The sequence below is a fragment of the Nannospalax galili genome, unplaced genomic scaffold (assembly GCF_000622305.1).
Source record: "Nannospalax galili isolate Female #2095 unplaced genomic scaffold, S.galili_v1.0 scaffold188, whole genome shotgun sequence".
Lineage (NCBI taxonomy): Eukaryota > Metazoa > Chordata > Mammalia > Rodentia > Spalacidae > Nannospalax > Nannospalax galili.
Genome location: NW_008360325.1, coordinates 4,355,491 through 4,382,521, shown reverse-complemented (window position 1 = coordinate 4,382,521; position 27,031 = coordinate 4,355,491). Strand labels below are relative to the sequence as shown.

General features: G+C 44.0%; 1 protein-coding gene and 1 pseudogene across 3 annotated transcripts in view; both read left to right on the top strand.

Annotated features, from left to right (window-relative positions):
• The window catches only part of Evl (Enah/Vasp-like), a 149,191-nt gene that overhangs the window by 30,690 nt on the left and 91,470 nt on the right, over positions 1–27,031 (top strand). The window contains exon 1 of one of the 3 annotated variants that reach the window (XM_008825627.2): positions 12,135–12,454. The exons of 1 other annotated variant lie outside the window; for it this stretch is intronic. In XM_008825627.2, coding sequence (XP_008823849.1) covers positions 12,432–12,454 — 23 coding nt within the window. In that variant the 5' untranslated portion in view covers positions 12,135–12,431. Of the gene's footprint in view, positions 1–12,134; positions 12,455–27,031 lie in introns of those variants that run through there. One more of the 3 variants, XM_008825630.2, reaches the window with a different exon arrangement.
• LOC103727672 lies at positions 4,132–5,214 on the top strand (annotated as a pseudogene).

Sequence of the window (27,031 nt, the reverse complement as noted above, 5' to 3'; positions counted from 1 at the left end):
TAAAGGTTAAAACCTCATTTAATTTTATGTCTTATAGGGTTTATACTGAGTACAATATTGTATAACTCTGTTAATTCAACTGTAAACCTAAAAATTTACAGCCAATTTGGAAAGAGATGCATCTTAGCTCTGGAAATTGTTATTGAATATGTCAATGCTGTTGTAATGAAATGCTTCTTCTAATTATATGGTTATTAAATAAATAATTTAAAAAAATTCCACTGCTTCCTAACAGCACATTGGGCTGGTGACTGAGCCCTAAGTGTAAACCTTTGGGGGTCTGCTCCTAACTTGGCAAGACCTCTCCTCTTGGAACTAGAACAGCATTAGCCTCATAGCAGATGCCTAGTAAATACGTCTCAACTGATTGTATATTTACATTACATGCCTTTTATTTTCTTGATTCTCTGTCTGTTCCTGGAAAGATTGTCTTGGCAAATTTCGGTACATCAGGACAACTTTGGAGTAACTCTACTTGTTCATTCAAAAAGATAATCTGCCCCGTTTGATGCTTACATTAGAAAGAAGACTGCTAAATGAATCTGATTTCATCTTCCTATGAAACCTCTTAAATCCACTAACCTCTGATTAACTCCCCAGATGAATGAATCTGTGTGTTGTATGTGCCCAACCCTAGGGTAAAATGGTAAACATGAGGCAGTTCCTTCCTTTCACGGAGCATACACTTTTTTGGGCATATGACGCTAGCTGTATTCTTAGTTTTCCTAAGAATATTTAGAGATAATTTTGGTCTTTGCTTCATTAGCAATCTCAGAACCACATGAAGCAATTGAATGGTGAGGGAGATATCTCTGACACATGTCTGAATCCAACTCTGTCTTGTAAACTGGTGCTAGATCAGTCCAAATGCCATCCTTTTTTATTTTTTTATTTTTTATTTTTTGGTCTTTTTGAGACAGGTTCTCCCTGTAGTCCCAGCTGTCCTGGATTTCACTATGTAGACCAGGCTGACCTTGAACTCACAGAGATCCGCCTGCCTCTGCCTCCTGAGTGCTGGGATTAAAGGCGTGCGCCACCATGCCCAGCCAGCCATCCTTTTTTAAAACATTTCTTTGGGGGCTGGAGAGATGGCTCAGCGCTTAAGAACACTGATTGTTCTTGCAGAAGATCCAGGTTCGAATCTCAGCACCCACATGGTAGCTAACAACTGTCCATAACTCCAGTCCCAGGGGATCTGACAGCCTCCTCTGACCTCTGCGCTCTCCGGGCATTGCACCATGTGGGTGCACTTACCTACATGCAGACAATACACACATACAAATAAAATAAAAATAATAAATTAAAACAAATCATTTATTTTGGGAGAGGGCCCCTGTGTACCACATAGTGTACATGAAAGTCAGAGGACAGCTGGGAAGGGGGAATTCTCTCCTTCCACCATGTGGGTTCTGGTGATTGAACTCAGCTTGTGAGGCTGAGCAAGCAACTTTATTTACTGAGCCATCTTGCCAGGTCCCATCATCTTTTTAGTGTTTGTTAGTGGGCTTTCCTACATTTTCATGTAATGATTTTGTTCTTATTCATTATCATTTCTTATCTCCCATAACAGCTGATCTCCTTCCACTTCTCAGCTAGTCTCCCTAATACTTTTCATGGTTTTTGTTTTGTTTTATAACTCAGTGAGTTGCATTAGGGTTGCTCATAGAAGCATGGACACATCATCAGTGATTTCATCACTGAAGATGTCTCTCCTCCAGAAGCCATTAACTGCCTATAGACTCTCAGGGAGGGTTGTGCCTCATGAACTCTTCCCTATGTCTGGATTGGATAGGCCCAGTCTTTTGCAGATCTTGTACAAGCAGTCATAGCCACCGTGAGTTCAAGAGCACAGTGGCCATGCCACCCCTGGTAGTCGGTATTCTGCACAACTCCTTCTCTTCCTCTGGCTGTTACATTGTTCCCGCCTCTTCTGCAGTGTTCCTGAGCCTTGAGGGATGGGGTGATATAGATGTCTAGTTCATGGTTAAGCATTGGACTGTCACTTATTCTCATCATGTTGACCAGTTCTGAGCCTCACTATCTACTGCTAAAAGAAGCTTCTCTGGTCAAAGCTGACAGCAGCAGGAATGTTCAGGCCATTGATCAGTTTGAAGGTGATTTTTGTGCAGGGTGAGAGACAGATCTAGTTTCATTCTTTTACATGTAGACATCTAGTTTTCGGAGTACCATTTGTTGAAGAAGAAATTGTCTTCAGTGTGTGTTTTGGGCATCTTTGTCAAAAATTAAGTGGCTGTAATTGTGTGGACTTAGATCTGAGTCTTCTGTTCTACTGCACTGAACTGTGTATCTCCTGCCAGCTCCATGCTGTTTTTATTACTATGACTTTGTAGTATAGCTGGAAGTTAGGTTAGGTGACAGCTCCAGTATTTTTCTTTTTTGCTCAGGATTGCTTGAGTTATTTGGTGTCTTGTGTGCTTCATTATGAATTTTAAGGTTTTGATCAAACTCCATCTTTTACCTGTACTAGATTATGACTGGTTTCTCTGAGCCCATTTTCCATTTAAAAAATATTAAAGCAGATCACATTGCTCCCCTCCTAAAACTCAATGGATCCCCTGCTTAGTAAAGCATCCTGTCTTTATCTCTCTGTTACCTCTCTGTTCACCCTGCCATGTGAGGGGAACAGACACTGAGCTTGCTTCCTCTCATCTGGGACCTTTTCACAAGCTATTTCTTCTGCCTCTAAGGATCATTCCCTGATGTTTGGGCAGTTGACCTCTTGTCACTCAAATCTTAGCTTAAATATCACTGTCTTTTTCTATCACCTGTCCTATACTTTTTATTTGCTGCGCACCTCTGAAACATTGTCCTGTCTTGTTATCTTTTTCTTGTTAATTCCCCCCCAGGTAGCCTGGAACTTTCTGTATAAACCAGGCTGGCCTCAATCTCAGAGATCCGCTTAGCTTTACCTTTGAGTACTGGGATTAAAAGCATATGCCTCCCCCTTGACCCCTGCCCAGCCTTCTTATCCATTTATTGCTCGACTTCCTTCATTAGAATTGAACCACTGAAGCCAGGTGGGTGTTGCACACATAAAAATCCTAGTACTCCAGGGGCTGAGGCAGGAAGCTCTTGAGTTTGAGGACTGGGCCATGAAAGGAGAACCTGCCAATAATAATAATGACTGAAACTGGGTGCTGGAACTTGTTGGCTGCTTTCTCTGTGTAGCAGCTAAAATAGTGTCCAGCAGAGAGTACCCTCTTCAAGTATTTTATGTGCATGTGTTCAGATGTGCATAGATATGTATGCATGTGCATGTGGAAATGAGAGGTCGATGTTGGGTGTCTTTCTCTGTTGGGTTTCCAGTCTTAGTTTTTGAGACAGTCCATCACTGAATTTGGATCTCACCAATTTGACTAGATTGACCGACCAGCAAGCCTCAGTGGTTCTCTTATTTCTACCTCCTCAGCATTGGGATTACAGGCATGCACCACTGCTGATGCTTCTTTATGTTGATCTTAGGGTCCAAACTCAGGTCCTTGTCACTTGTACCACAAACACTTTACCAACTGAGCCATATCTCCAATACCCACTTGTAAAATGAATAAAGAAAAAATTTCCATAAGAGAGTAGTTATTTGGGGGGCTGGAGAGATGGCTCAGTGGTTAAGAGAACTGGCTGCTTTCACAGAGTGTTCTTACAGAGGACCTGGGTTCGATTCCCAGCACCCACATGGCAGCTAACAGCTGTCTATAACTCTAGTTCGGGAACATGACTACCCTCTTCTGACCTCTGTGGGCACTGCACAACCTGGGTGTAATTACAAGCATGCAGGCAAAACACACACATAAATTTTTTTTTTTTTTTTTAAAGAGAGTGGTTATTTGGGACTAGACACGGCCACCAGGCATACACGAGATGCACTTATATACATGCAGGCAAAACACTCATAAAAATAAATTTAAAATCTTTTTTTCTTTTAAAGGCGAGAGTGGCAGGTAGGGGGCGGGTGGCCCAGGCATGTGGGAGGCAGCAGGAAAGGGAGCCGCAGTAGCTAGTAGCATACTGTAGTTTCAACTGGGCCAATGCAGACACTTAAGTGGAGTGAGGCAGTAGGAGCACCAGGCACCAGAAGAGGGGATTGCCGGGAGGGGTGGAGGGGAGGGGACGATGCTGGAAGCCATGGCAGAGCCCAGTCCCAAAGATCCACCTCCAACTCTTAAGCCAGAGAGTAGGCCACTAGAGAAACATCAAGGAATGATTGAGGATTCCAACAAATTACACGGTTTTGTCTTGGCCCATGCTGGTTACATCCTCCTAGCAAAGAAGAACGTGACTCTGGCTCTAGCTCTCTGTGCAAGGTGAGAGTGCAGCCAACAGTGGTGGCTGGGACTCAGCGCCCCTGATCTTTGAACTATCCTGACTTTTGTTAAGAAAGCAGTCCTTAAAGTGAAGGGCAGCTCAAGCAGGTCTTACCCAGCCAGGACCCCCAGGGTCCACCTTTTCTCATCTACAGCCCCTGACAGTGTCACTCTACTTGAGAAGATAAAGCTCAAGGACTCTATTTGATCTGGATGGACCCAAAGTGGGATTGCCACTGTCCCCCAATCCCTGACATGCACCTCCTGCTGCTCTCATCCCAGTGCCACTTTCTCAGGGGAACTTCCCCAACCTCAAAAGGACCGAAAGTTGGGCCAGGCTGGCCTTGGGGGTGCTTCAGAGGCCTCGGCCACCCCCTGGGCATGGGGAAAAGAAGTCCCCAGTCAAGAAGAGTAAGAAACAGAAGTTGAAAAAGGCAGAATGAGGGGATAGACTTACAACTCCTGGCATCCCCTGGCACCCCCTAGTGATACAGACTCTGAAGAGGAGGAGGAAGAGGAAGAAGAGGAGGAGGATGAAGAAATGACAGCAGTGGTGTGTTCAAAGCCCCTGTACTCCCAATACCCCCTGAAGCCCCCAGTGCACCCTGTAGGTGCTCTCCGCACTGACAGTGATGGCAAAGGAGATAGGCAGTACAGAAACAAGCCAAGGTGGAGATGCAGGTCATGGGTGGGGACATCATGGTAGAATCAGGTGATGAAGACTCATGGGATCTGATCACATGTTCCTGCAGAAAGCCTTTGCTGGGGGCCCATGATTGAGTGCAGCCTGTGTGGGGCATGAATCCACCTCTCCTGTGTTAATAAGAAAACCAATGTTCCTGACTTCTTTTATTGCTAGAAATGTAAGGAACTGGGGCCAGAAGCCTGGTAGTTAGGGGAGGTCTTCCCAAATCTGGAGAAATCTGGAGAGCCCTGACATCACCATTTTAGAACTTTTGACATAACTTGGGAACTGAGCTTCATGGTGTTCAGCCTATTCTTGGATCAAGGAGACTGTCCTTACTTCAAGACCAGAATTCCTAAGGGAGACGTGATTAGAAATTAGTGTCTTTTACTCTACCGCCCCTGTTCTTTGGGCTTGAAATTTGGACCTATTGCAGTTGGATTGGGTTGGGGGAGGCGTTCTGAATCTGTAGACAAAATCTCTGTCCCTTGAACCTGCCACCCCTCACTTTCAGGGACAGGGCTCAAATTGGGATGTGATGGCGTAGTTGTCTATAAAATTGTAGTATAAATATAGCACTTCCCTCCTTGTCTTTTATTTCACTGCATTTATTTTCTTCTACACTGGTTTTATTTTTAATTTGGGACTTCCCCTTTCTGAGGTGGCTGCTGAAAGGTGGAATACTGTAGCCTGGAGGGGTGAGGAAGCAAAAGGTAGCCACGACCATTTACCTTTAGTCCTTAATAATGTTGGTCAGTTGCTTGTACAGATGGCCTGCATGTTGAAAATAAAGCAGAGTGGGTTCTTTGTGTTTAAGGAAAGGGAAGGAAGGAGAGAGGGAGGGAGGGAGAGAGAAAGAAAGAGAATTATTTAATGGAAGGGATTGTTGCAAACTGGAAGGCAGAGATTATTACCAAGAAACTCCTTACTTTTGAGCAGTTGTGAATTTAAAAATGTAATTGTGTTTGCTTCATTGTAGAACATTTCCTTTTGGAAGCTTAGTTTAAATAGATTTCTCAAAATAGAAATACAGAGTGACTTTATTTTACATTTTAATTTTAAAGTAAAATATCACTAGAGGTTATTGAACTATGCAATATGGAAAAAGACTTACATTCACAATATAGAATCCATATATTTCCTATCGATCTAAGAAGGGCTTAATTTTTTTTTAGAAAAATCAGTTCAACTGGAATCAGTGAATTCAAGACATTTTTTTAACCAAAGACCTCTGGTATATGCCTAGGAATACAGTACAATGCTCTACTTTCTGAATGTTCAGACAGGACTTAAAAACAAGGGTCATAGCTAGTGGGCTCCCCACAATTTCAAATAAAAAACTTTGGGGATGATAACCCAAAATTACAGTGGATTTTCTTGAAGTTGTATTCATATAACAAGTATGCTATTTTTTTAAGGTTTTGTGTATATTTCTTGGAATCAGTACTACTATCTAGTGGGGTTATGGAATAAACTTGTCAGGCTGCCCTTGCCAGCCTCGTCAGACCTGTACCCAGTATAGTAAGAGGCCTAGGACATGTACTAGACCAAGTAAGACAATATGTGAGATTAAAAGAAAATTATTCTTGGCTTTCATAGCAATTTTGGAGTTTTAAACATCAGTGTAGGCTGATTTAGGTCAGGAGGGGGGACTCATCAGGTTTTGAAGCTTGTGTATTAACATTAGTTGCCATCAATTATAGTTACTGTGTGCCATGAATTTCATCTCTACAGCATCCCCACAGAGTATGTGCTGTCTTTCTTGTAGCATGTGGAGCTTGAGTCTTAATCCTGCAAGTATATCCTGTGGCTTCTCCATAGAGAGCAGTAGGCTAGGATTCAGAGTCCTTCCCTGTAACTACTGTGGAGGAAGGTGAAGCATTGTGACTTGGAGACCAGGGAGAACCAGAAGTGAAGATGCATGAATTAGGGGACTAGGTCAATGAGATGGCCATCTGGCCAGGTGAAGTGTCCAGGTTGGCAGGTATGAGAGGTGGGCTAGAGCCCAGACAGAGACTGGAGGCTAAATGCCTACCTGCAGAGATGAGACTTATACTGGAAACGTGCTGCAAAGTAGTGCCAAGTACAGGAAGGGAGTAAGGAAGTCAGGGAGATCAGGATGGCAGGAGGGTTTTCATTAGAGTGGCAGAAGTGAGACTAGAAAGAGGGCCTCTGGGGACACTACCAAGTGCTTCTACCACCCAGTCCCCTACTCATTGGAAACACCCTTGAGTGGACCATGAGCAATGACTAACCAATTTTCATTGATGTCTCCTGTTTCATCTCTGCACAGTGCAGTAGTGAATGAGCATATCTGTAACTGTCAGGACAGCTTTCTTGTTTTACTTGATTGACACATCAGACTCTGTTCTTATGCTCAGTTCTTGTTTTGTTTCATGTACATCATGGTTGTGTGCCTACAACCTAAATCTGGAAGAGAAAACAGTTGCCAAGTAAAACTGATAGACCATCAGGGTTGAAAGGCTTCTCTTAGTCTGTGGACTCCAGAGGAACTCTATGAAGATTGAGTACCATAAATCAGAAGTTTGCTTTCTTGGAAAATTGGCATTTTGTGTAAGAAAACGTGTTGCTTGTGAAACTAAGGTGTCTGTGTCACACTTAAGGTCACTTGCTTAACATGTTCTCATTTAGTGTTTGCAAATCATCAGGGACACAGGGACATTTATGTTAATGCTTATGTTTGTATGTAGCTTTTCAAATTTCTTCTTCCAGAGAAGGCTCAGGCAGCTATGTGTGCACTAAGCAGAGAAGAGTACAGGCAGCAGTATTGTCTTAGGAATGGCACTGGAAGAAAAGGAATCCAGATTAACCAGGGTGGACATGATGATTTATAGTATGGAGACCCCACTGGAGACCAGCACAAGCTTTAAAGCTGAGTCTGAACCTGTCCTCTGTGTGTGTGTGTGTGTGTGTGTGTGTGTGTGTGCGCGCGCGTGTGTTGGGAGTGGGAGGAGGGTGTGGAGCCTAGCAGCAGGGGCCCTAAGGCTCTGTCAGAATCTTTTTACTTTTATGTGTAGTTTTTGTTTTGTTTTAGGGTTGTAATGGAAATAATAATTTTAAAAATAGCTAAAATTTTAATGTGTGGTGATTCCTTCATGCTACAAAGGGAAACAGAGTTCCAAAGTAGGAATATGAGCCAAGTGTGGTGTGCACTTCTTTAATTCCAGCACCCGGGAGACAGAGGCAAGCCAGCTGGGGCTACAGGGAGACCCTGTCTGTGGGGAAAAAACACATTGGAAAAAAAAAAACAAAAACACATTGGAATATGTGTTGTCTGGGCCTTGAGTCTTTGATAAATGATTTGGAATGACTTGTTTTTTGTTTGTTTTTTTGTTTTTGGTTTTTTTGAGACAGGGTCTCCCTGTAGCTCCAGCTGTCCTGGAACTCACTATGTAGACCAGGCTGGCCTTGAACTCACAGAGATCTGCCTGCCTCTGCCTCCCGAGTGCTGGGATTAAAGGCATGTGCCACCGCACCCAACCTAAGTTTTTTTTTTTTGTTTGTTTTTTTGTTGTTTTTTTAAATTACTTAACATTTTATCATCACAGAAGTACTTTTTGGCTCTACCCAAGAGAAGACTAGTGCTGCTGGTAGAGTTCTTGAATCTCCACTTTGTTTCCTATTCTTGACACACTGGTGTTATTAGCAATCACTTATGAGAGAGACAGACTCTTCTTCACATTGGTCCCAAGGCCATACCAGCCCAGATTTCTATCCTGTTTCTTCTTGGGCATATGTGCAGCAGTTTTAAGCCTATAGGAGTCTCTTGCCTAGTCATAAAATCTGGGAATCATGCAGTCAGGCCAGCTACATAGAATAGCACAAACAGGTCGTAGTGTCCTAGTCTTTTTACATTAGTTACTTTTCTCATTGCTGTGATCAAATAAAGACCTGATAAGAAGCAAGAATCTATTTTGGATCATGATTTGAAGGTTATAGCCTGTCATGGCAGCAGGCAGCTCCAGGGCAGTAGGAACATGTGGCACAGGCTCCTTACATCCTGGGGGATATCCTCCTACCATCTTAGTGGAACAGGCAGAACAGGCAGCAGAGCCAGGCTGTATATATACCTCAAGGTCCACCTCTGTCACCCCACCTCCTCCAGCCAAGTCCCACCTTCCAAAGGTTTGGCATCTTCCCAGGACATTGTCCCCAGTTGGGGACCACACATTCAAATTCGAGGCAATAGGGGACGTTTCACATCCAAACCATAGTTTGGGCCACTGACTGACTGCCTTACAGTCTCAAATCTTTTTCTGGAGACAGCTTGATCTACATGGTTATTGGCATTAAGATACCAGTAGAGCATGTTGGAATTAGACCACAGTGTCTGAGCCATTGCTCCGCCATGATATGGCTGTATGATGTTGGACAAGTTACTTAACCACATGGACCTTTGTTTCCTTATAGTTAATTAGAAGATTCTGTAAAATGGTGTCTAAATATACTTGGGATTTGGCTTTTTAGTATTTGTGAAACTCAGGGGCTGGAGAGATGGCTCAGTGGTTAAGAACACTGACTGGTCTTGCAGAAGACCCAGGTTCGAATCCCAGCACTCAAATGGCAGCTAACAACTGTCCATAACTCTGGTCCCAGGGGATCTGACAACCTCTTCTGACCTCTGCAGGCATTGCATGACATGAGTGCACTTACCTACACACAGGCAATACACGCACACACATAAAATAAAAATAATAAATAAAACTTAAAAAAAAATTGTGAAACCCTGCCAGGACCTTAGGAATAGCCCTGAAAGGTATAACCAGCCCCTCAAGGAGAGAGTTGTGAGTTACAAGTAGAGAACGGTCACAGGTCTAGAAGTACTCCGTCCTCTAAGTACTTCGTCCTCTATCCTCTTCCACCACAGGTACAGACTTCTTTTGTTTATTATTATTTCCTAATTATAGCAATGTAACAAATATTTATATAGCTTTTGTGTTGTTATTATGTAGTGTTGGGTGTTCTAAGTTATCCAAAGATGTGTTAAATTGTTTGGGAGGTGTATGGATGTATACATGTACTCTTGGTACCATTTTATATAAGTGTTTTGTGCAGAGACCCCATCTCCCACAGGTACCAAGGAACAAATAAATGTATGTCTTTTGACCTGGGAATCATGGGACAGAAATTCCTTACCCTTGATATTAATTGAGTACCAGTGAACAGACAGATCACTTCCAAAACAAAGTGGCCTTCTCATAAAAAGAGCCCTCCAGTAATCAGAGCTGTCTAGTGAAAGATCATATTGTGATTAATAAAGGTGGGGGAGAACACTTATTTAATTTTGCATGCTCTATACAACTTAGATGGACCTGCCTTGTTGGCTCTTGTGAGACACACAGGCAGTATCCATGTTACTACGGTTTTACCTATGGGGAATCATTCGCGTGCCTGCAGTCACAGAATTCATAAATAGCAGTTCTCAGATTTAAAGCTAGATTATTTATTGACCTTGAATATCCTATGTTTCCTGCTGTAACATGATTCTATCAAGAAGTTACCAACACCAGAAGGTCCCATGCAGAGGCTTTTGAGGAATATTGGAGGAGGTGTTCCATATCAGCTTGGTTGGTGTCTATATGGTTCAAGGGATCCCATGATCTCCTTCACTGATCAGTCTGACTCATTGGGCTGTTGACACTGCAGTTCCCCTGAGTTGACTCCGGGACACAGAGAAAGCCACATGAAAACATCTTCCTCACCCAGAACCCCTCATGACCATGGGTACCGGCTCACTTTTCTCCTGGACAGACATAAAACTGAGGCAAAAAGAGGTTCTTTCAACAAGCCCCTTTTGAATAATTCCTTTTTGTCAAGTCTGTACGAGGCACTGGAAATACAGAACTTAATTTCATGTCACCATCCCTGCTGTGAGAGGACTTCTGCCCCAGATATATAGGAGAGGAATGCTGGGTGCTGTAATGCCCCATGGTCCACAGTAGAGGGAAGAGCTACTACCTGTCCTGAGATAGTCCAGGAGAACCAGCAGCCAAGGTGGCCACGTGGCAGCAGGCTGTAGGTAAGGAACACTGAATAACCTGCCCCCCCTGCCTTGACCCAAGAAAGGTGGCCCTGCCATATGTGGGAAACCATGACTGTCAGGCTGAATTTGTAAAAAGTTTTAGTTAAAGGAAGAGTGGGAGAAACCAGACGTCATAAGCTAGGCTGATATGTTTTTACTTAGTCTTGTGGGCACTGAGGAACTAATACAGGGTTAAATGAGGTGCCATCAAAGTCGGATTTGGAAAAATTGCTCTGGCAGATTTTTTAGAGCAGAATGGGCTAACAAAGTCCAGTTACTAATGCAAGAGATTAGAAAAAATGCTGAAGGCAAGCGCTAAGGCAGGAACGGGCAAGGAAGAAGGGGCGGCAGCCATGAGACCCCTTCCAAACAGAATCACACCAAGTGTGACTTCCAAGCTTCTATTTGAGATTTTTCCTTCCCTATTTTATAAAAACTTGCAATCCAAGTGCTAAGGATTCTCCTTTGTGGTGGGTTTCAGGAGACAGCCCCAGTTCACTTGCCAAGTCTTGCCAGCTTGAGCTTTACAAATGGATAAACATTTCTCTTTCTTTTTGGCTGACATCTCATTTCCTTTTTCTTCTGTTCTGAGATTATTACAGCAATTTCTGCACTTCAAGGAACTAATGAGAGCTGGGTACATATTATGCACCTAGTAAAGGAATAATCAAATGAGGCTGCTAATCACAGTGGACCTCCAGGGTCATGGTGCCTCTGGAAAGTGGTGACTGTGAACTCTGACCTGTGGCACTGAAACAGCCTGTGAATATATCTGTGCTGAAGTAGTTTGGTGTGTCCTGGCAACATACTGGATCTGGAAGGATTTTATAGTGTTCTGGCTGGCTGTGACGTATAGCCATGCTATCTCCATACATGGTGCTCACTTACAGCATGGGTCATATCTGATCACTTTAACAGCAGCAGCAGCCCAGGAAGATGAGTTGAGTAGGCAGATCACAATTGAACAGAAGCCTTTTCCCTCCTGCCCCACCCTGTACAACTCTAGTGGAGGGTAGATGTGCTATGTGATTTACCCAGGATCCCAGGCACACCCTGGGTTCGACTTATTTCTCTAGACTAATCCAGCTCCCAGCCTGGAGCCTAAGCATACACTGCATTAATCAGACTTGCTGGAATGATCACATGGTTTTCTAGCTGCCTCCCCTGTTAGCTACCGCTTGTCAGCAGCTGGCGGAGCTGGAGGCTGCAGGCCCCTGTCTGCAGAAAGCCTTTTACTTCAGAATACTGGGGAGTGTGGAAACCTTGCCTTTTTTTTTTTTTTTTTTCCCCTTGCGCTTTGCACCATCTGACTGACTAAATGGTTGTCCTCAGTACCAAAAAGGCTGCTGTACAATCCAAGGAAATTGCCTCTGACTAGGTCATGTTTGCATTTGAAGAATTCAGGTATGTTCTGGGTTTTCTCTGCCCATCTGCTGCTGGTTTTTGTTCTTGTTAGGTTTTTGCTGTGTAATGACTGCTTAGACTCTGGCTGTTAATGCACACAAAAGAGGGTTCTTTGCATTTGGTGGGGTTCATCCTGGCCATGGGGGTGGGAGGTGCAGAGGTGGTGCGGGTTAGGGGTGTTTACTGCATGGAAAGTGTAGCGTGGATAATTGTTTGACTCTGAGTATACTCGCCGAGGACCCCACCTTGTGCCTTATTTGAGCCATTCTTGCTGGTGTAGAGTTACGAATATAAAATAGACTATGAATTCAGAATGAGTCTCTTGCTCTCTTTTGTTTTCTTCCTTTGTCACACTAATGCAGTCTTTTGCTCCTTTAAAAAAAAAATAAAGGAATTACAGTAGTGAAGGAGAAAAAATTTGTAAATCATCTACATAGTTGGGATTTGATTTGGCTCTGATTTTCTCATCACCAAAGGTAATCATGGATGGGCTGCTTTCTGGGAAGTGCCCTGATGTTTTGTTAACAGTGCCTTTCTTTGCTTTCTTGAGCTCTTCAGCTGGTGTAATTATTAATGCCCCAAATTAGATCCTTTGTGAATCTTATTCCTTCTGCTTCCATCATCCGGGGGAAGGGATGTTCCAGCAGAAAGAGTTTCTAAGAAATGAAAAATAAAGGAGGCAGAAAAATAAAGGAGGCAGAACAGAGGACAATCAGATCCTTCTTGTGCCCATTTCTGCCTCTTTGGAGCATATGGATTGTGTGAGAGGAGAGAGAGAGAGAAAGAGAGAGAGAGAGAGAGAGAGAGAGAGAGAGAGAGAGAGAGAGAGAGAGAGAGAGAGAGAGAGTGAGAGTGAGAGTGTTTGGATGTATGTGTTTCTGACCTCTGACAGCTTCTCATTTTCAAATGGAATTTCTGCATTTTAGAACTGGTCATAAATACCGTGTTGATTGGCAGAGAGTGATTGTGCAGGACCTCAGCTTACCTTGACAGGCCTTTTTTGTTCTTTCTAAACATTACCACAAGAGGTATCAAGCCAAACCAATTAGAGAAGAACCATCTTTCGCTGTTTGTAAGAGAAAATGAGAGACCTTTGAGCCAATCAAGAGAGTATTAGATTTCCACAAAGAAAAGTAAGGCTGCAAAGCTTGTCCCCACCCTTTTCTCAAAACTTGATGCCTTGGATCCTGGAAGTTATCCTTTGTTTCAGAGCCTGTGTCTGCATTATTTCTAGTGGAACAGACTTGTGAATAGAAATTCTTCCCATGTAGCAACATGCCCTAGTGACATGGAGCCTGTGCTCTTGCAGGATGACCAACTGTTTTAGAATAGCACCATTAGAGAACAAACAAGAATTTACTTAATATCTGCCTTGTTGTACTAGGTGCACCCTTATGGAATGAATCAGGAACCCTGGCTTCTAGTCTTGGTTTCAAGGTTAGCTTTGCATATCTTCTCTAAGAGTAATGGCAGTTCTGGGCTGCAAGATGACTGACTCAGTGGGTCGCTTAAAGGCATTTTCCTTTAATACTAAGGGCCTGCGTTTGATCCCTAGGACCCACGTGGTGGAAGGAGAGAACTGACTTCCACATGTTGTTCTCTTTCTCTTTCTTTCTCTCTCTCTCTCTCTCTCTCTCTCTCTCTCTTTCTCTCACATAATAAAAAATTTTAAAGAGTTATGGAAGTTCTGTAAATTGTAGAAAGTTGTACCATTGTGAAACTCAGATTTTGTCATTAGCATTTATCCTACATGGAGTAAACCTTAGCTACCTCTGTGAACAGAGTTTAGAGTCTTTCATTATGTTTCATAGTTAAGGAAGAAGAACATATATCAACAAACCTAGTCCCACTGTGAGGGCTCCTGGTCCAAAAGCTAAGATCCGCTGCATCTGATGAGGTGGAAGGAAGTTGCGTTAAAGACCATTGCCCCAATGAACAGATAACACATTATGGCCTAGAAATGGGAGTTCTGTTATCCTTGCAGCAGGATTCTATCCAAACTGACCCTTAAGAACCTTGGTAGCTACAGCTGCATTTTGTGACTGCTGCAGGGTGCTAGACTGGCTTTCTTCCTTGGTCCCAGGATTTTTGTGCATGGAGCCAGGTGATGGTGGCAAGGCATCCTTGGGACTATGGAGGAGTATAATTTTTTAATATTAGCTCAGGATGGTTCTCGAGATTTTAGAATGCCACAGATTCCCAGAGAACTTATTGGAGTAGATGTTCAGAATCAACATTTCTAACAAGTGCCCAGGTGATTTTGATGCTAGGAAAGCAGACAGATTTGACTATCACAGAGAGAAGTGTGACACAAAGGCAGGGAGAGAAACAGGTAGGAAAGAAAACAGCGGAAAGAGCAGTTCTAGTGCAGCCATCCCTTGGTATTCACAGATTGTTGGCTCTAGGAATCCCGAGGATACCAAAGTCCACACATACTCAAGTCCCATGTATGAAAACGAGTAATATTGCCCGAAATTTATACACATCCTCCTGCATGCTTTAAACCACTTTTACAGTGCTTATGATGCCTAATACAATGTAAATCCTACGTAAGTAGTTGCTACTGCATCGTTCAAAGAATAATAACGGGAAGCAAGCCTGGAAGTGTTCAGTGCAAATGCAGATTACCCCCATATCCCCCCTCTCCTGTTTGTTTTTGAGACAAGGTCTCATGTACACCAGTCAGCCTTGAACTTGGTATGTAGCCAAGATGACCTTGAATTTTGATCTTCCTGCCTCTATCTCCTAAGGGCTGGGACTCCAGCTTTGTGCCATTGCCCATGCCCAGCCCCCCATATCTTTTCAGTTGGTTGAATCCATGAATAACTAGCTGTACAGGCAGGTGAATCCAAACCAGGCATGCTCACGAGAAGGTTAAACTTTGGCAAAGTCAGTTAAGCACACAGCCCTCCTCCTGCAGGGGCCTTGCTTAGCAGTGCATGAAACAGTAGGATGAGACTTGGAGACCTTGGTTTATAATCCTGATGCTGCTGTGTATTACTATTGTTTCTAGACCCTTGTTAGTCTAGACGTCCATAATATATATATATTTTGGCCTTTTTGAGACAGGGTCTCCCTGTAGCCCCAGCTGGCCTGGAACTCGCTATGTAGATCAGGCTGGCCTTGATCTCACAGAGATCCACCTGCCTCTGTCTCCCAAGTTCTGGGATTAAAGGCATGTGCCACCATGCGCAGCTTCTAGGTCTTTCTTAGTGTCAGTTTTCTCAGCTGAAAAGTGAGGATGGTGGTTCTTGCTGAGAAAAATCTCTCATGCTGTTAGCACGAAATGGAGTAATCTATAAATTATAAATTATATTCATCTTTCATACATGAAGATAAAGAAAAGAGGAAGGGCAACTCTTGCAGATTATCCACACATGCTTTTGGGCTTCATGTATGGGCACATTTCTCATACACACTCTGTGCTGGATAGTGTTAGTGTCAACTTGACACACCTGGGTTGAGGGAGCCTCAATCAGGGAATTGCCTCTATTGGACTGGCCTGTGGCCATGTCTGAAGGGCATCTTCTTGATGAGTGATGTGGGAGGACCCAGCTCACTGTGGGTGGTGCCACCCCTGGGCAGGTGGGCCTGTATTGTATAAGAAAGCAGGCTGAGCAGAGGCCAGGGGATCAAGCCTGTAAGCAGCGTTCCTCCATGGCCTGTGCTCCAGCTCCTGCTTCTAGGTTCCTGCCCTGAGTTCCTACCTTGGGCTCCCTGATGAACTGCATGTGACCTGGGAGATGTAAGACAAATAAACCCTTTCCTCCCCAAGTTGGTACCGGTCAGAGTGTTTTGTCACAGCAATGAACAAACTAAGACACACTCCAAAACTGAGAACACAAGGGTCACATTCATCTCAAAAAGGGAAAAAAAGTTTTACATGTCCTTCCTCCTTATCAGACTGTGAATTCCTTGAGTGATTGTAATCCTGTCTGTTTTAAACTTCCTTTCCGGGGCTGGAGAGATGGCTCAGCAGTTAAGAACACTGGTTGTTCTTGCAGAAGACCCAGGTTTGAATCCCAGCATCCACATGGCAGCTAACAACTGTCTGTAACTCCAGTTCCAGGGGATCCGACGGCCTCTTCTGTCCTCTTCAGTCCTCTTCAGACATTGCACGACACGGGTGCACTTACATACATGCAGGTAATACATGCATACACATAAAAATAATAAATTAAAAAAACCCCACTTCCTGTCCTTAGTTTTTAACAGTTTGTCATATAGTGTCCTAGTTTGTTTCTTCATTGCTGTGACAAAACACTCTGACCAGTACCAACTTGGGGAGGAAAGGGTTTATTTATCTTACATCTCCCGGGTCACAGTTCATCAGGGAGCCCAAGGTAGGAACTCAGGGCAGGAAGGAACCTGGAGGCAGGAGCTGGAGCACAGGCCATGGAGGAACGCTGCTTACAGGCTTGCTCCCCTGGCCCCTGCTCAGCCTGCTTTCTTATGCAACACAGGCCCACCTGCCCAGGGGTGGCACCAGTGGGCTGGGCCCTCCCACATCACTCATCAAGAAGATGCCCCTCAGACATGGCCACAGGCCAGTCCAATGAAGGAAATTCCCCAATTGAGGCTCCCTCAACCCAGGTATGTCAAGTTGACACTAAAGCTATCTAGCACATATAGTAAGGCTGCACTAAGCAAATGACACAATTCATTTTAACCAGGAATTAACAAGGAATAAAGAGCAAGCAAGCTATTCAGTTAACTTGGTGCACTCCTGAGATTGGTGCCATGGTATGTGCTAGACCAGAAGCCACAGAACAGCTGCCTGCCAGCCTCCTGACAAGGATGCACTATCTCAGTACAGACCCAGGTGCTAGAGCTTGCAGGGAATCTGTTGCCACCAACCTTCCTCCAGAACTACTACTGCCTGCACCCCAGGCCTAAACTTAGAGGCTTCTGAGAGCTGGGGTGGTGGGTGGGCCAGCATGTCCCAGTAGTGATGGTATTTTTGCCCGCCACTGAACTGTGAAACTATGCTTCTAACACCAGGCAGACCTGCTATAGCTTGTTATGGAAAATACAAGTTACTTGTGTTTGGTCCTTTTAGTTTTGTTTTTTTGTGGTACTTGAGTGGTTTTGCCTTTTTTAAAAAATATTTTATTATTTTTATGTGTGTGTGTGTATTTTCTGCATGTAGGTAAGTGCACCCATGTCATGGAATGCCTGCAGAGGTCAGAAGAGGCTGTCAGATCCCCTAGGACTGGAGTTACAGACAGTTGTTAGCTGCCATGTGGGTGCTAGGATTTGAACCCAGGTCTTCTGCAAGAACAGTCAGTGTTCTTAACTGCTGAGCCACCTCTCCAGCCCCTGATTCTGCCTTTTAAAAAAGTACTAGAGAGCTAGGGAGAGGGCCAAGTGGGTAAAGTGTTGATGTACAAGTGTGAGGACCTGAATTCTCATACCCCACCTAAAGCTGGGTGTACTAGCAGGTGTCTGTAAACCCAGCGTTCCTACATTGAGATGGGATATGGAGACTGGAAAATTTCCACAAACTTCACTGACCTCTGTTTCTCAGAGTCCCTGGTACTTGATTTATTCCCAAAAGGAATGTGGCATACTAACTCCAAGATCTAAAATTCAGTTGGAATATGTTAGTTACGTGGAAAGTTAGTATTTTGAGTCTATTTTGTTTTCTAATTTATATCCGGTCTTGGAAAATTATAATTTTTTACTGGAATCATGAAACGAGTTCAAATGAGAGTATCAGAGATGACATGGTTTGCTAGTCTAAAACCCCCATCCAAGTGTCAAGAGCTGAAGCCAACTTAGTCCCTTTCATTTTCCAGGATCGCTGTCATCCCTTAAATAAACTAGATACTGCCAGTTGCCTTGTCCATGGTAGCTTCCGTACATCTAGGATCTTACGTCCATGGTAGCTTCAGTACATCTAGGATCTTACGAAAACAGTCTGACCCAGAACTTGCCCCACAGTCTGGACCCATCTTTCTTTCTGTGTTTGACATCAGTACCAGAGGCTTAATAAGCACCTCATTCTTAACACTTCTCACATGACCCTCCTGCTCTTTCCCAAAGCTGTTCCTTCTAGAATCGTGCATGACCCATCCAGAGCCCACTCTTCTCCCTCCCACCTTACCTGTCACCTCTCTCTCTCAGAATGTACTCAGCTACTCCCACTGCTGGGCCAGACTTCCTCGTGTCTTACCTGAATCTTCACTGAAGCCTTGCAACAGACTGTCAAACTTCCTGCCTTGTAATCCTGTAGTCTCAATTCTTCACCCAATTTCCCTTTTGAAGTTTAAAGTTAGTCCTGTCACTCCTGGACTCTAACCTCCCTGAATGGGAAAGCCCAGACTCCTACAGTGCCTTGAAAGCCTGTCCATCTCCGTCGCTGCCCAGATCTTACCTCCAACAGCATTCCTGGCCTCCTACCACCTCAGCCACATTGGTCTTGTGCTGCTCCTGAACATAACTGGCCCCCTCCTCCCAAGACCTCTACCCGGGTTGCTACCTGTACTCTATCCTCTCTCTAGGTCTTCACTCAGATGTTGCCGGGCCTCTATTTTTAAAATGTCCATGGTAGTACTTGTCACCCCTCTTCTTCCTTCTTCCTCTACTTCTCCTTCCTCTGCTTTGTATTTTGTCAGATCATTTAATATCATCCATTATACTCTATTATTACTATTATATTAATATTAATTTTGTATTAATTTTATATTTGTTTGTTCACTGCTCTTTTCCCAGTGCCTTGTATCTAGTAAGTATCTAATAAATGTGTTGAACGAATGAAGGAAATGAAAACAGAGTTTGAGAGAGGTTAGACCATTTGCCTGAAGTCACCCAGCAATTAGGGCAGTCTGGTCAATTTCAGATTCTATGTGTCTGAAATGCCATCCTGTGGATCATACTTATGTCTTAGCAATCAGTACAACCTTTCAGAGTCTGTCATGGAATCCTAGCACCTGTTATGGTGCTGGCCCATCTTCCATGGTTATGGAGAGGGTCCCTTAGGGCAAAGTAACTGACTCTTCCTGCTTCTCATAGCTTTTGCGCAGTGCTTAGGGCAGAGTGATAATGCCATGGCTTTGTAGACTCGACTGTAAAAAAGCACCAGTGCTTCAGGTCAAGGGGTTATCTCAATACCGCCTATCACCACCATGCCTCTAGGAAGTATTATTAAATATCTGCAGATAGAATTTGAATAAAACAAGTCATGGTCCCTAACTGAGCAGTAGATGATCATGCTTTGATTTCCCAGAGTCTAGAACTCTGTGAGTCTTTAGAAGTGACATTAAGAGCATGCAGTCAGAAGAAATTGGCAATTCAGAGGGAGGAAAAGGGCAAGGAACAGAGAAGGACAGATGGACTTCATTGATGCCATAGTTCTCTTAGGTGAAAAACCGCAAACAAAACAAGTTAGCTGCCAGGATGGCAAAGACACCAGCCTGCCCTCCAGTGTTAAGTGCATGTTACAGTTAATGATGAACTGACTCGAGAGGCAATGTTGTGAATATGGAGCCCAGAGACTTTACTTCAGTTCTTATAGGAGAAACATAGAGGCTGTGACTGTGAATAAGTCATCAGCCTTGGCTACTTGTTTGATTTTGAGGATTGTGTGAAGGAAGGATGTGGACAAATTGCTGTGTTTGCATTCTGTGTTTTGAGATCAGTGGGAATTTAGTTAAAGCTTAGCTGGTTCAGATGCTGCTTTTGAAAACAACCTTGGTGCCCCCCACTCATCTTGGTAGTAGTGTCTTGTGCCAAAAACAAAATAAAACTAAGAGGAAAGAGCATAACAATTCTTTACCTGGAGGAGTGTGTAATGAGAGCTGAGTCCCATGCATTCTAGAATACCTCCGTGGGGCCACATGACTCTAGGTGGAGACTTAGGATGGTTTACAAGTCTCCCACTGCATAGGCTCTGAAAATTCTGGGGGTGGCTTTTTGGAGTGGGAAGGTAGGAGGGCCTTTCTGCTCTTAGGATAACTACACTTTCAACAGACATTTCCTGAATAGTTATTAAGTAGAAGCTATAAACTTACTGTGTTTAAGAGCGGTGAATAAACACCCAAAGCCTGGATTGGGGAAGCCAAAGCTGAGAATAGGGCCTGATGGAGCAGAGCTGGAAGAGAGTGGCAGCCGCTCAGGAGGAGGCATCTATCCTCCTGGGTAATGCCTGGGCCAGCGGAGTTGTGGACTTGGTGGATGAGAATTCAGAGGACAGTTGGTAGAGTGCAGGAGCCAAGAACACTGAGGACAGACTTCTCATCCTCCTGGTATGTGCCCCTGCCTGTGTTGTCTTCTTGTGACAAATGACTTCTCTCTGCCCCTATAGAAGCTTGCTGCTCTGCAGAGACCATCCTCTTACCTGTGAGATAGGGTGATGACACCTTTGCTTTCCCTTGACTCCTTTATCCCAAGGAGGTGATTTCAGTTATTTGTACTTTAATTTCCCTATCTATAAAATGGATTGTTACCCACTCCTAGAGTTACCGTGCTTAAATGAGACTCCTTACAGAGTATCTAGCAAGGTGCCTGGGATTTAAAATACACTCAGTAAAGTAAGTCCTTTCATTTATTAAAAGCAACAGAGATTTCCTCAGACCCTTGTACTGGATTAGAAATTATAAGGGATCCAGGGAAAAGGCTAGCACATCGTAAGGACAGAGCCCTTCTAATCTCCTCCAACCTGCTGAGAGTTCAAACTCAGAATGCTAGAAATCAGTCCTTGGGAGTTAATCCTGTTTGCGACTAAAGTGTTTATGATGCAGTGAAATAAACATGGTGCAAGTAATCAGCAGAGAGCTTGGAAGTTTGCTTGATTGGCACATAGATCCCCTAGTCTGAGATTAATTAAGTCCCTTGCAGTTCACAAATGGACTGTAGTGTTTTCTGGCTGTGGTAATATACCACAGCCCACCGCCAAATGTCAACATTTCTCCCAGCCCCCCACAAAGGGTCTGAATTTGTAGTGTCTATACACTAGCTCTAGAGCCAGTCCCCTGCTTCATCTCTCATTATCCCCAGAGCCTGGTATGATAAATAAATGTCCACTGAATTGTTTGGACTGCACCAGGCAGGTGATATGAGAGGTCTTTTTCCATTGAAGGGAGAGTTAACTAGAAGTGAGAAATCAGTGATGAGAAAGAAATTTTCTAACAAGACAGCCATTCTAGATTTGATAGGGTATTATGTGGCCATTCGCTTAGACAGCAGGAGGAGCTCCTGAGGGACTTTCAAGAGTGACTTTCAACTTGAGAATCCTGTATAGAGGTTCTTAATTGGGGCAGGGTGGGTGGGGAGGAGGATTATAGTATGAACATAGGCCACTCAGAGACAGGAGTCCTGTAAGTTTGAGGCTAGCCTGGTCTATATAGTGAGTTCTGAGCCACTTAGAATTGCTTAGTGAGACTTTTTCTAAAAAAGGAAATGTAACAGCATTTGTAATCAATGGAATTCTTTTCTCGGAGCAAGGACACATTCTTAGACAAATGCCACTTGGAGCAGTAGAGCCACAGAATGAGACCTGGGTGCTTTTTACATTTTATTCCCTAACTTAGTGAAGCATAAGAGCAATAGAGATTGCTAAGGAGGCCTTCCCTCCCATCTTCAAGTCTGTAGGCACACTGGCTGCAGTTTATGAAGTTCTGGTTGGTTGCCATGGCTGTTGGGTCAGGACATTCATGATGATCAGATCACTGGTGTAAACAAGTTGTGGGTCAGTTCATGATTGCCCATTACTGGGAAGTCACAGGCAGTGCTGAGAATGAGACAAATGGGCCTGGTCCTTTGGGAACAGTCCTTTCCTAAGTTACAGTGCAAAATTCTGTCCATTGCCACTACAGCTTCATTTACTGCACATAAAGCCCTTTGTGGTCTTTATGCCCTTTCACTTGAAGCTTAGCTCTCAGGAAGTTTAGCATGTCAGAAGTGGAACTTTTTAGATAGGACTTTCTCCTTTGAATTTTCTTTCTAGACTGGATTTTGTGTTTGGCGTGTTTAATGACGTCACTCAGTGGGAAAACCAGAGGTTGTGCTTTTCTCGTTCACTTTAATATGCTCCGCTTTGGATTTCTAAGGGACTTCATTTTGTGGTTTTCTGACATCTCCTTGGCGGCAAGTATTTCTTTGAATAATTCCAAAATGTTAAATTTCATTCAATAGTGTATTGGGTTGTTGTTGTGTTTTATTTGTTTGTTTGTTTTTCTCCTCTTCTCCTCCTCCTCTTCCTCCTCTTCATTTTTTTTATTCTGTTCACGCCCTCAGATGTGGCCATCTGCTCAATGCCTGCCTTCTTCTCACTCCTCCAGGTAGAGTAAGCTTCCTTCCCTTACATTCTGGGAACACCCTGCACTCACCGTGTGTCTGTGCTAACCTCACCTTTGTTGGCCCCACTTCTAGCTGATGAGCACTGGAAGGAGCTTGTCTTGTGACTCCTAGGCTGGGATGATGTGCAGCATGTGTGTCAGGCCCTCAGAGGTGTCTTCATGATGCGCTGGCAGGCTGTGAAAGCACAGAACAACAATAGCCAGACGCCTCTTTAGGATCCCTCAGTTCAGATCTCTGTGAATCACCTTTTGAGATACAGAGTTTATTTCTTACTTCCTTGAAGTGGAATCCCCTGAGGTTTTTCCAGTGGGTGAGGAAAGTAGTATGTCATTATGTCCCAGGCAGGAGATGTACTGTGTGAGTGTTTCCTTCATTTAGACTTCAACATTAGGGAAGCAACTGGGCATACTTTCTTTTTACTCAGCCACAACCTGCATTTACAAAATACTATTTAATTAATGCCACACCCAGTAAGTTAGAAATGAATTACATTTGAGAAAACAAACCTAAAGAGGGTCAGAACTTGTTTGTGGTTAGTGGGTAAGTAGCAGGGCAGGACTAAAGCTTTCTTCTGCTTCCAACTTGGGGGTTGTTGCGGGTTCTCCTCAGGCCAGCTGTGAAGACCCTGACCTGGATCGGGTCCCCTGCCGATTGGGGGGGCGAGGGGCAAGAGGTGCGGAGTCACGACACACACAGACCCTGGGAGTGGCATAGAAGCAAGCTTAGGCAAGGTGCTGCAGGCTCCTTTAATGCAGGAGGGGGCAGGCCTTATATTTCCTTTTTCTCCGCCCCCAAGTCCCTTTAGTCAGCGTATCATTTTCTGATTGGTCCGCCCCAAGCAGTCTGTCAGGAGTCCCTGGCCTCACGAACAGGTTATGGAGGCAGAGGCCTGGGCTCCTTTTGGCCGGCTATTTGCGGACCAAGAAGTGAAGTGAATTCTCGCTGAATCCCAGGGCTCTGGATTGGCACCATCTTTGGAGGTCTCCTGCTACAGCTGGTGGTCCTTCCCTTTGTCTCTTCTGAAGGGAAAATGCAGAAGGGATGATCCATTCTGGATTGCATGCTGTGGACTTGGAGGTGGAAGAAGCTCAGGCTGGTCTAGATCTCCCTGTCCACTACCTTGGCAGCCTCAGTGCAGGTGTGCACCACCACACCTGTCTTAGTTCTCTCAGTGCTGTGACCGAGAAACCAGCTAAGGGAGAAGGGTCTGCTCCAGCTTATAGCACGAGGGGTGCAGTCAGCCCATCACAGTGAGGAAGCGGTGGCAACAGAAGCTTGAGGAGGCTGATCACACAGCTTCCACAGGCAGGAGGCCCAGAGGGATGGCTGCTGCTGCTCAGCTTGCATTCTCCTACCGCCAACCCCCTTAAAATTTTTTTTTTTTGGTTTATTGAGAATTTCATACAATGCATATTCAGATCCTTTTCCCCCATCTCCACCCATCCGGGACTTCATGTTCTCTATTGTTATTTCTTAAGACCTATCAAGTCTAACTTTGTTCCCTGAACACTCCTGGATTTGTGTCCATCCCCTGAAGCCTAGTAAACTTACTGGTATCACACCCTCAGAGAAAACTCCCTTTCCCTGCAGCTATCAGTTGTCAGGAGTTCCTCAGCTAGGGTTGGGGCTTCTTGGCCACCTTCCCACTCGTTCTGGGTTTATGCCTGACTTGGGCTTGCACAGGTACACAGGTCTTGTGCATGCTGTCGTAAGCACTATGGGCTCATATGTGCAACTGCTGTGTTGTGTCCAGAAAACACAACAGTTTCCTTGTATTCATTCACCATCTCCGACTCTTGAAATCTTTCTGACCCCTCTTCTACAGTGATCCCTGAGCCTTAGAAGAAGAGGGTGTGATCTAAGTGTCACATTTGGGGATGAGCATTCAGCAGTCTCTTATTCTCTGCACATTGACCTGTTGTGGGTCTGTGTTGTAAAATGCCATCTGCTACAAGAAGCAGCTTCTTTGGTGAGAATTGAGGGATGCATTAGTTGATCTGGTGGGTCTAGGTTTCTTCTTTTTATTCAATCTAGAAATCCAGGGAATGGTGCTACCCACATTTAGGGTCGGTCTTCCCACTTAATTAACCTCATCAAGATAATCCCTCATAATCATGGCTAGAGGCTTGTCTCCTAGGTAGAGGTTAGAGGACAACTCTGTACAATCAGTTCTTTCATTCTATGATAGGGGCCCAGGAATTGAACTCAAGTCATCAAGCTTGGCAGCAAGCACCTTTTCCCACTGAGCCATCTTACTGGCCCTAAACTAGCTTAATTAATTACAAAATTATAAACTGTTCACAATATAAAGCTCAAACAGAATAAATAGCACTAAATCTTCGGAGATCCCTAAACTCTCAGCAGAGGCTATAGGGTAGGTGGAAAGCCATTGGTGATGGTCTGAGGTACAACCTAGGAAACTTTCTGTCCTAGAAGAGTGTGTTTATCTCACATGTCTCTGATGCTCTAAAGAAAAAATATAAATTTTAAATTATTTATTATTTTAATTTTAGCATATGAGTATAATGCCAGCATGTAAGTGCACCTGTGTTGTTCAGTGCCTGCAGAGGTGAGAAGAGGGTTTCGGACCCCCTGGAACTGGAATTATGGACAGTTGTTAGCTACAATGTGGGTCCTTTGCAACAGCAGCCAGTGCTCTTAACCGCTGAGCTGTCTTTCCAGCCCAGAACAGATATAAATTTTGATTTCACATAAGGATTAGAAGTTAGTGGTTGCCAGGTCTGATGGTATACACTTTTAATCTCAGCACTCAGGAGGCTGAGGCAGGTAGATCTCTGGGAGTTCAAGTTCACCCTGGTATATATAGCAAGTTCTGGAACCCTGTTTCAAAACAAATAAAAATTGGGCTGGAGAGAGATGGTCCAGCAGTTAAGAGCACTGGCTATTCTTGCAGAGGACCTGGGTTCAGTTCCTACTACCTACATGGTGGCTAACAACTGTCTATAACTCTAGTTCCAGGGAATCCAGTGCCCTCCTATGGCCTCCGTAGGCATTGGCATGCACATGGTCCACTTACATACATGCAGGCAAAACACTTATCCACATAAAATAAAATTTAAAAATGATTAAAAAATTTTTAAATTAAAATAAAAAAGAACCAAAAAAATTAAAAAGCAACAACAACAAAAAGTTAAGGGGCAAGTTTTGGTGACTGGTTACTTGTGGCTTCTTCTTGAATGTGTCCTACCTCTGCCAAAGCAGACACATTTCTCCAGAGTCCTCAGGGTGAGCCTGGCTTCTTCAGAGAAAAGTGCTAGAGCACTATACATAAGCCAGGACAGCACCTATGCATAAGACCTGAAGGAAAAAGAAGACCTAGGAGGAACATTGGAGCTCTTCAAAGTTAAGCTCTGGGGGTAGCAACCCTGCAGATGAAAAACAGTTTTTAAACCTAGTTCCTCAAATGCTTACCTCAATTTCAGTTTTCTAGTTTTTTTCTGTTATGATAGAGTTTTGTTATTTTCTTAAAAACAGAGCTTTAAACAAATTAACAACTTGGATACACAATGAGGATAAAAGAGCTAGGTTTACAGAAATGGTGGGTAAACCACATACAAGAAAATAATGATGCAGAGGTTTGTGAATAAACTGCAGTCATCACTGATAGGGTTGTGTGAAAGGCAGTTACGTTTCTCTACTACAAGGTGATATTGCAGTGTGTGTCAGTGAGCAGAGGGGAGGGGGATAACTGACTGGCTGTGTGATGGAGAAGAACTTTTGCAAACCCCGCGCCGATGGTAACAGTGTCAGTGCAGTGTTCTCTACCATTGCTCCTGACACCGATCTTTAGCTGAGAACTGCTTTAAAGAAAAAAAATCCCTGTAGGCAAACAAATTAGCATCAGTATCAATGGTCCTTAGTATCTGACAAGCATCTCTGATCAGTGAGATGTCCTACTTTTCAGGAGTCTTTCCCATTCCTTGTATTCTGCAGCTTTCATAGCTGAGTAGCACAGTCAGGAGACTGAGGCAATGAGGTAGAAGAAGACTCCAGAGAGCCACACTGAGCACTTGGCCTCCTAGCCAGGCTCCTCACTGTCAAGCAGAGGAAAGCAAGGCTTCCAGAGCAGTTTTGCCTGAGGTCTTAAAGTTGGCACCTGCCTCAAGCTGCCATATTGCCAAGGGCTGCCTGTGGCTCCCTCAGTACATAATTCCTGAAGGTGAATTAACAGTTTTGCTTGAAAAAGCAAATTTGAACCTGTTTTTTTTTAAGATTTTTTTTTTTTTTTTTTTTGGTTTTTGAAACAGGGGCTCCCTT